The following is a 10,028-nucleotide window of genomic DNA, read 5'->3' as shown; positions in this document are numbered from 1 at the left end:
CATTAGTTCATAACAATAAGCTGAAATATTTCTGTAAGTGTGATCCTGTACAGACTCAACTGATCAGCAGTGAGAAACAGGAGGAGACTCTCCGTCCTACACAGGACACAGAGACACTGAGGAACCAGGAGACCAGAACCAGAACCCAGGATAGAGAGGCTGAGTGAATGTGGTGTTGAAGGTGTGGAGGAGGATCAGTGAGTCAGAGGAGACTGAGTAGAAGGACAGAGAGCCAGCAGGAACGTCCACATACACTGCTACTCTCTTAGAGACAGAGGAGGAGGAGATGGATGCTACTCTGTTAGAGTCAGAGGAGGAGGAGGAGGATGTTACTCTGTTAGAGACAGAGGAGGAGGAGATGGATGCTACTCTGTTAGAGACAGAGGAGGAGGAGATGGATGCTACTCTCTTAGAGACAGAGGAGGAGGAGGATGTTACTCTGTTATTGTGCCTGACAGAGTAACCATCATCAGAGCAGAACAGACTCCAGGACTGATCATTACCTCCAAACCAACAGTCATCACTGTCTCCTCTCCTCCTGATTCCTCTGTAACTCACTGATATATCAACCCTTCCTCCCAGTAACAGCGACCAGTCAGACCATCTCTACACAGCAGCTGAGACCAGGAGTCAAACCTCTCTGGATGATCAGGATATGGCTGCTCCTCCTCCACTAATGTCACCTTCCTGTTGTTATCAGACAGTTTGAGTTTTCTGTTCACTGTGTTTGTGTCGAGTGTGAGTTCACAGGAATATGACGGAGAGAAGAAGAAGAAAAGAAGAAGAGAAGAAGAAAAGAAGAAAAAGAGAAGAAGAAGAGAAGAAGAAAAAGAGAAGAAGAAGAGAAGAAGAAGAGAAGAAGAAGAAGAAGAAGAAGAAGAAGAAGAAGAGAAGAAGAAGAAGAAGAAGAAGAAAAGAAGAAAAAAAGAAGAAGAAGAAGAAGAAGAAGAGAAGGAGGAGGAGAGAAGGAGAAGAAGAAGAAGAGAAGGAGGAGGAGAAGAAGAGAAGGAGAAGAAAAAGAAAAGAAGAGAAGAAGAGAAGAAGAAAAAGAGAAGAAGAAGAAGAAGAGAAGGAGGAGAAGAAGAAGAAGAAGAAGAAGAAGAAGAAGAGAAGGAGAAGAAGAAGAAGAGAAGAAGAAGAAAAGAAGAAGAAGAAGAGAAGGAGGAGAAGAAGAAGAGAAGAAGAAGAAAAGAAGAAGAAGAGAGAGAGAGAGAAGAAGAAGAAGAGAGAGAGAAGAAGAGAGAGAGAAGAAGAAGAAGAGAGAGAGAAGAAGAGAGAAGAAGAAGAGAGAAGAAGAAGAGAGAGAGAAGAAGAAGAAGGAGAGAGAGAAGAAGAGTGAGAGAAGAAGAAGAGAGAGAGAAGAAGAAGAGAGAGAAGAAGAAGAAGAAGAGAGAAGAAGAAGAGAAGGAGGAGAAGAAGAAGAAGAGAAGAAGAAAAGAAGAAGAAGAGAAGAAGAAGAAAAGAAGAAGAAGAAGAGAAGAAGAAGAAAAGAAGAAGAGAAGAAGAAAAGAAGAAAAAGAGAAGAAGAAGAAAAGAGAAGAGAAGGAGAAGAAGAGAAGAAGAAGAAGAAGAAGAAGAAGAGAGAAGAAGAAGAAGAGAAGAAGAAGAAGAAGAAGAAGAAGAGAAGAAGAAGAAGAGAAGAGAAGAAGAAAGAAGGAGAAGAAGAAGAAGAAGAAGAGAAGAAGAAAAGAAGAAGAAGAAGAAGAAGAAGAAGAAGAAGAGAAGAAGGAGAAGAAGAAAAGAAGAAGAGAAGAAGAAGAAGAGAAGAAGAAGAAAAGAAGAAGAGAAGAAAAGAAGAGAAGAAGAAGAGAAGAAGAAGAAGAGAAGAAGAAGAAGAAGAAGAAGAAGAAGAAGAAGAAGAAGAAGAAGAAGAAGAGAAGAAGAAGAAGAAGAAGAAGAAGAAGAGAAGAAGAAGAGAAGGAGAAGAAGAAGAAGAAGAAGAAGAGAAGAAGAGAAGAAGAAGAAGAAGAAGAGAAGAAGAAGAAGACGAAGAAGAAGAGAAGAAGAAGAAGAAGAAGAAGAAGAAGAAGAAAAGAAGAAGAAGAAGAAGAAGAAGAAGAGAAGAAGTTAAACAGGACTCAGAGACACTGAGGAACCAGGAGACCAGAACCAGAACCCAGGATAGAGAGGCTGAGTGAATGTGGTGTTGAAGGTGTGGAGGAGGATCAGTGAGTCAGAGGAGACTGAGTAGAAGGACAGAGAGCCAGCAGGAACGTCCACATACACTGCTACTCTGTTAGAGACAGAGGAGGAGGAGATGGATGCTACTCTGTTAGAGACAGAGGAGGAGGAGATGGATGCTACTCTGTTAGAGTCAGAGGAGGAGGAGATGGATGCTACTCTGTTAGAGACAGAGGAGGAGGAGATGGATGCTACTCTGTTAGAGTCAGAGGAGGAGGAGATGGATGCTACTCTGTTAGAGACAGAGGAGGAGGAGATGGATGTTCCTCTGTTATTGTGCCAGACAGAGTAACCACGATCAGAGCAGATCAGACTCCAGGACTGATCATTATGTCCAAACCAACAGTCATAACTGCCTCCTTTCCTCCTGATTCCTCTGTAACTCACTGATATATTAACCCTTCCTCTCATCTCGACCTCCCAGTAACAGCGACCAGTCAGACCATCTCTACACAGCAGCTGAGACCAGGAGTCAAACCTCTCTGGATGATCAGGATATGGCTGATCCTCCTCCACTAATGTCACCTTCCTGTTGTTGTCAGACAGTTTGAGTTTTCTGTTCACTGTGTTTGTGTCGAGTGTGAGTTCACAGGAATATGACGGAGAGAAGAAGAAGAAAAGAAGAAGAGAAGAAGAAAAGAAGAAAAAGAGAAGAAGAAGAGAAGAAGAAGAAGAGAAGGAGAAGAAGAAGAAGAGAAGAAGAAGAAAAAGAAGAAGAGAAGGAGGAGGAGAAGAAGAAGAAGAGAAAGAGGTGAAGAAGAAGAAGAGAAGAAGAAGAAGAAGAAGAAGAAGAAGAAGAGAAGAAGAGAAGAAGAAGAAGAAGAAGAAGAAGAAGAAGAGAAGAAGAAGAAGAGAAGAAGAAGAGAAGAAGAAGAAGAAGAAGAAGAAGAAGAAGAGGAAGAAGAGAAGAAGAAGAAGACGAGAAGAAGAAGAAGAAGAAGAGAAGAAGAAGAAGAAGAAGAAGAAGAAGAAGAAGAAGAAGAGAAGAAGAAGAGAAGAAGAAGAAGAGAAGAAGAAGAGAAGAAGAAGAAGAGAAGAAGAAGAAGAAAAGAAGAAAAAGAGAAGAAGAAGAAGAAGAAGAAGAAGAGAAGAAGAGAAGAAGAAGAAGAAGAAGAGAAGAAGAAGAAGAGGGAAGAAGAAGAAGAGAAGAAGAAAAGAAGAAGAGAAGAAGAAGAAGAAGAAGAAGTTAAACAGGACTCAGAGACACTGAGGAACCAGGAGACCAGAACCTGAACCCAGGATAGAGAGGCTGAGTGAATGTGGTGTTGAAGGTGTGGAGGAGGATCAGTGAGTCAGAGGAGACTGTGTAGAAGGACAGAGAGCCAGCAGGAACGTCCACATACACTGCTACTCTGTTAGAGACAGAGGAGGAGGAGATGGATGCTACTCTGTTAGAGACAGAGGAGGAGGAGATGGATGCTACTCTGTTAGAGACAGAGGAGGAGGAGATGGCTGTTTCTCTGTTAGAGACAGAGGAGGAGGAGATGGATGCTACTCTGTTAGAGACAGAGGAGGAGAAGATGTATGTTCTTCTCTTATTGTGACAGACAGAGTAACCACCATCAGAGCAGATCAGACTCCAGGACTGATCATTATGTCCAAACAAACAGTCATAACTGTCTCCTCTCCTCCTGATTCCTCTGTAACTCACTGATATATCAACCTCTCCTCTCCTCTCGACCTCCCAGTAACAGCGACCAGTCAGACCATCTCTACACAGCAGCTGAGGCCAGGAGTCAAACCTCTCTGGATGATCAGGATATGGTTGATACTCCTTCACACATGTCACCTTCCTGTTGTTGTCAGACAGTTTGAGTTTTCTGTTCACTGTGTTTGTGTCGAGTGTGAGTTCACAGGAATCTGACGGAGAGAAGGAGACACAACACAGCTGCAGTTATTAACCAATCAGCACTTTGATGATGACATCAGAGGGTTGACTGAGTGATGTCACAGTTTGATGAATGAAATGTAAAAACACACTTACATCTCCATGGACCTGGTGTCAACCATCTGACTCCAGCAGGCTCCACCCTGAAAGGAGGAGGGGGGGCATTACATCACTCAGAAAGAGAGAGGGAGGGAGAGAGAGAGAGAGGGAGAGAGAGAGAGAGAGAGAGAGAGAGAGAGAGAGAGAGAGAGAGATTTTTTTGATTTTTAAAGGAACTTTATTTTATCAATGTTCCATCTTGTTATCTACAAAAATAATCTCTTTTCAACAGAACAATAAATAAATACATATACTCTTAAATACATGACATCATCTCCTGAGAAAAGATGAGTTGTTCTCCTTCAACAGAGCTCAACACATCACCATGGGCCCAGATCACACTGAACTGATCCACATCCTTCATCTCTTTATAATAACTAAAGTCAATCCTGATTCTGGCTTTCACCATCCGAGTAAACAGCAGAGTCACATTAATATCAACAGATTCATCCACCTTCCTCTTCCTGCTCACATACACAGCCATCTTTGATTGGCCCAGGATGAAGTATGTTTAAAGACCCAATATTTAAATCTGCCATTAAAAAGAAAAGAGCAAGAACAAAAACACACACAACAAGTATGTGAAGAAACATATTAAACCCAGTCATCGTCTTCAATGAGTTGAGCTCTGACTTTAGTGACCAGTTTCTTGAGGCGGTAAACCTCTTGGATAGTGAACCCTTCTGTATCTTTCCTCAGCCAGGCCACAGACCTGATAAACCCTCTCAGATCAGGGAAGAACTGCTCCGTCTTCACCGCCTTGATCCCTTTAGTGTCCTGCAGGAACTTCTTGATCTTATCCAGAGGATACAGAGTTAACTTCTCTACCTGGGATGCTGTCCACTCACAATCTTCCTCATCATCATCATCATCATCACCACACAGACCCTCTAGCAGCTTTTTAGCTTTAGCATCATTCTGCTCTTTGTTAGAACTGTTTTTTCTTTTGCTGGATCTTGTAGTTACATCCATCTCATCAGACACATTTTCAGCCAGAGCATCATCAACCACATTTGTAATATTCTGACTGCAGCTTGTCTTATTTGCACTGCCTTTCTTTTTCCCTGTCTGTCTGTTATTTTCTGCTGCCTCAGTAGACTGGGCATATCCGTCATTAACAGTTGTATTTCCACACTCCTGTTGTACAACTAACTCTGTAACCTCTGCAGTTTCTGCACACTGTTGCGCACCTGCCGAGTCTGAGTCAGCCGCAGGTGGCGCAACATCTGAGTCTGAGCCCCCCGGAGGCGACTCTGCGGCCCGGTCGGCCGTACCGCCCGACCCAGCGGGACCGGGGTCCGGTTCAGAGGGACCGGGAGCCGTCTCGGCCGAAACGTCCGTTCCTGTCCGACGCGGACAGGAACGGACCAAATGACCCTCCTCCCCACATCCAAAACACTTCATGGAATCAGAAGTCGCAAAAACAACATAGCTGAAGCCTTCCACTTTAAAACTGAACGTTAGATTTAGATCAGCCGCGTTGTCTTTCAGAGTCATGAAGGCTTGTCTTCTATGACACACTACGTGCTTGAGTTTCGGGGATTTACAACCTAGCAGAACCATTTTAATTGGAGACATCAGCTGGCCGTACCGTGACAGCTCTCTGGCCAAATCCTCATTTTTAATAAACGGAGGTACGTTTGAAATCATGATTCTTTTAGCTGGGCTTACCAGCAGGAGAACCGGGGTGAAAGTATCACGGATAACAATTCCTCTTTCTACCACAGTCTCAACCTTCGCCACATCATCCAAGAAAATAACCACTGCCTTGTTCATACGGGAGGCAGACTTCACACTATCAAACCCCACCACCTCCCCGACAGCATAGCTGGCCTCCTCCACGGGTCCCACGAGCCCACATGCGGGTAAGCTACCCTCACCGCATAATGTCGGCAGAATGATACCAGACTTCTAACACAACATGGTAACGCTACTAACACAACTGCATAATGCTCTGCTATACAACAGCTAACTCCTGCTAACACAACAGCTAACCCTGCTAACACAACAGTTAACCTTCCTAACACAACAGCTAACCCTGCTAACATGACAGCTAACCCTGCTAACACAACAGCTAACTCTGCTAACACAACAGCTAACTCCTCAAACAACAGCTAACTGCTCTAACAACAGCTAACTCTGCTAAGACGACAGCTAACTCTGCTCACAAAACAGCTAATCATGCTAACACAACAGCTAACTCTGCTAACACAACAGCTAACTCTGCTAACACAACAGCTAACTCTGCTAACACAACAGCTAACTCTGCTAACACGACAGCTAACCCTGCTAACACGACAGCTAACTCTGCTAACACAAAAGCTAACTCCTCAAAACAGCTAAGTCTGCTAACACAACAGCTAACTCTGCTAACACAACAGCTAACTCCGCTAACAACAGCTAACTCCTCTAACACAACAGTTAATCCTGCTAACATGACAGTTAACCCTGCTAACACAACAGCTAACCCTCCTAACACAACAGCTAACTCTGCAAACACGACAGCTAACTCTGCAAACACGACAGCTAACTCTGCTAACACGACAGCTTACTCTGCTAACACAACAGCAAACTCTGCTAATACAACAGCTAACTCTGCTAACACAACTGCTAACTCTGCTTACACAAAAGCTAACCCTCCTAACACGACAGCTACCTCTCCTAATTGCAGCTAACCCTGATAACATGAGAGCTAACTCTACTAACAACAGCTAACTCGGCTAACACGACAGCTAACCCTGCTAAAACTACAGCTAACTCTGCTAACACAACAGCTAAGCCTGCTAACACAACAGCTAACTCTGCTAACAACAGCTAACTCTGCTAACACAACAGCTAACTCCTCAAACAACAGCTAAGTCTGCTAACACAACAGCTAACTCGGCTAAAACAACAGCTAACTCTGCTTACACAACAGCTAACTCTGCAAACACGACAGCTAACCCTCCTAACACAACAGCTAACCCTGTTAACACAACAGTTAACCCTGCTAACACTACAGCTAACTCCGCTAACAACAGCTAACCCTGCTAACACAACAGCTAACCCTGCTAACACGACAGTTAACTCTGCTAACACAACAGCTAACTCTGTTAACACAACAGTTAATCCTGCTAACATGACAGTTAACCCTGCTAACACAACAGCTAACTCTGCTCACATAACAGCTAACCATGCTAACGCAACAGCTAACTCTGCTAACACTACAGCTAACTCCGCTAACAACAGCTAACCCTGCTAACAAGACAGCTAACCGTGCTAACACGACAGTTAACTCTGCTAACACAACAGCTAACTCTGTAACTCTGAGAGGAGCTGCAGCAGGACAGACAGGCCATGGGCAGAGAGCAGCGTCGATAGCAACCAGCAGTTTATCTACAGCAGTGGTGGCCGTGTGTTTTACACCTGGGCCTTCAGTACTATCCTACAGCAGTTAAATCACCTTTGAATAACCTCACCATGACACTAGGACATTACCGTGTGGAATAACGTGATTTAACACAAGGCTCAACACGTAGAGACACCTAATACACTACTGCAGAGACATGACCACACGCTGTCTGAAGCATCACTTTCACGCAGTATGACAGGATGCTGCATCACATATAGTCAAAATGAATGGAATTACCAAAGAAACCAAAACAAACCCACAACAACCGGTCATATCAGTGGCGTAACGAGCCAACACCGGGCCCTTAAGCAGGATTATCAAGGCGGGCCCCCCTACTACAGCACGTGATGACGGCACAATGTCCACGAGTAGGCTACCATGAACAGGACAGGATAGGATCATAGAGACACAGCATATAAGAGATGAGATGACTGACAAAATCAGGAGTAGCCTACGCGCATCACAACAACAACAAAACACTGGTGAATGCACCATAACACATGAAAACACACACAAGGGCAGTCCCTCCAGGATTTCACGGCCTTTTTTGAGATTGATGCGGCCCAAAATGCCTGATTTCGCGGGAGTTTTTGTAAAAAATTGCGATAAAAGTTGCGATGTTGAAACTTGTTTTAATAATAATTATTACTATTAATGAATTACTCTTTACGTTGCACTTACAATAACGAGGGTGGCTGTCCTCAATTGAGGTCAAACTGTACGTCTCATCTGTGGTTTTTCCTGCATCCACCGTGTGTGATTGTGTGTGTGTGTGTGTGTGTGTGTGTGTGTGTATGTGTTTGTGTGTGTGTGTGTGTGTGTGTGTGATTCACGTCAGTCGAGGGGGGAAACGAAGCAGCCCTCAGTAATGAAAATGTGATAGGGGTCTCCGGCTGTCAATCAATATCTTCCAGTCACGCGGGCCCCTGATTGGTCCGGGCCCTTAAGCACTGCATACCCTGCTTACCGATAGTTATGCGTCTGGGTCATGTTTACTCATACGGTGACCACAAAGAAATCAAAAACACATATAACACAATCAGTGATCAACAGGCCTCGCCACAAATTCCAGCCAAACAGTGCGGGCTTAACACACACACAAAGGCACAGCGGCCACTGACACTGCTCAAAAGCAGCAAACACCTAAAGCAAGCAGTAATACCTAGTAAAATCATTTCACTAAAAAATGTTAACATGTAAATGAGCTTGCAGTGTAAACAATATTGAAAATACATATTTTCTTTGTTTTAGGCCTTCAATTATAAAAATATGATTTTCTGATCATCTCTTGGCCAGCAGAGAAGGCCTTGCTGGCCCTGACGGTCCACCTCTGATCTACAGATCTAGTCATAACAATGAATATTCTGATTAATAGCGGATGGCTTGTGGGTGAAATAACATAAATAATGAGGAAAATATAACTGAACATAGCAGACAGCAGAACACACACACATATATATATATATATATATATATATATATATATATATATATATATATATATATATACACATACATATATATTTATATATTATTAGGCAGGGACTAGGAAAGAGCATTTTGGGGGACTTTTTGAACTTGGAGCCGGTACTCTCCCAGTACAAGAGGAACTTAGAGAAATAATTGGTCCTGATGTCAGTGTACGTCTCTGATCGATCACATGTAGCACCAGCAACTGACATTTTAAACCTCTAGATAACTAGTCTGCCGAAAGAGTAATGCTTTATTGACACGCTCTTCTCACAGCGTAGAAAGCACATTGATTTGTGCTAAGCTAGGCTAAACCTGTCCTGGACCTGTCTGTCGAGTTGAAACTGATTTGATCTCGGGAAAGAGGAAAAAAAGGATGTTTCTTCAAACCATGGACAGTTCCTTTAACATTCAGAGATGTGTCCAAACTACATCAATTATTAACAACAGGAAGTCATCATTTTAGTTTCTGGAGATGTTCTTCTTTACAACTTCCTACACAAATATCTCCTTTTTGTTCACCAGTGTTTGTACCTGAGAGTGTCTAGTCTCCAGAGTGGATCCTCCAGTCCCGCTGACAGTAGCTTCACTCCTGAGTCTCCTGGATGATTGTAGCTCAGGTCCAGCTCTCTCAGATGGGAGGGGTTGGAGCTCAGAGCTGAGACCAGAGAAGTACAGCCTTCCTCTGAGATCAGACAGCCTGACAGACTGCAAACACACAGAACAACACACAGGAACCCCAGGTACATTTTGGTCCAGATTTAGAATACACCTTTAAAATCATCTATTTAACTATTTAACAACAAAAATAAACAATAAAAAATCCTCATGGAAAGTAACTCTGAGTCTAGAAATTAATAATTATATAATTAATAACTACTGCCCAAGTTTATTGTATCAGCTGACACAAAGCAGCTGTTTTATCAACTAAAATTAGTCAGATTTTAAATGGTCATCAGTAGAATGGGTTAATGAATCCTGACCTGAGAGTCTCGAGAT

At 43.1% G+C, this 10,028-nt stretch overlaps 1 protein-coding gene across 1 annotated transcript; it reads right to left on the bottom strand.

The window, feature by feature from the left end:
- Positions 1–3,325: 3,325 nt before the first annotated feature.
- On the bottom strand, positions 3,326–9,833 carry LOC144514811 (neoverrucotoxin subunit alpha-like). Its single transcript, XM_078245639.1, has 3 exons — positions 9,564–9,833; positions 4,166–4,212; positions 3,326–4,041 (listed from the first exon to the last, which is right to left on the bottom strand). The coding sequence occupies exons 1-3, from the start codon at positions 9,776–9,778 to the stop codon at positions 3,368–3,370; spliced, it is 936 nt and encodes a 311-aa protein (XP_078101765.1). The 5' UTR covers positions 9,779–9,833; the 3' UTR covers positions 3,326–3,367.
- Between the last annotated feature and the right edge of the window lie 195 nt (positions 9,834–10,028).

This window comes from Sander vitreus, unplaced genomic scaffold (genome assembly GCF_031162955.1).
Source record: "Sander vitreus isolate 19-12246 unplaced genomic scaffold, sanVit1 ctg701_0, whole genome shotgun sequence".
In the NCBI taxonomy this organism is placed as follows: domain Eukaryota; kingdom Metazoa; phylum Chordata; class Actinopteri; order Perciformes; family Percidae; genus Sander; species Sander vitreus.
This window is presented reverse-complemented; position numbering and strand designations above follow the sequence as displayed.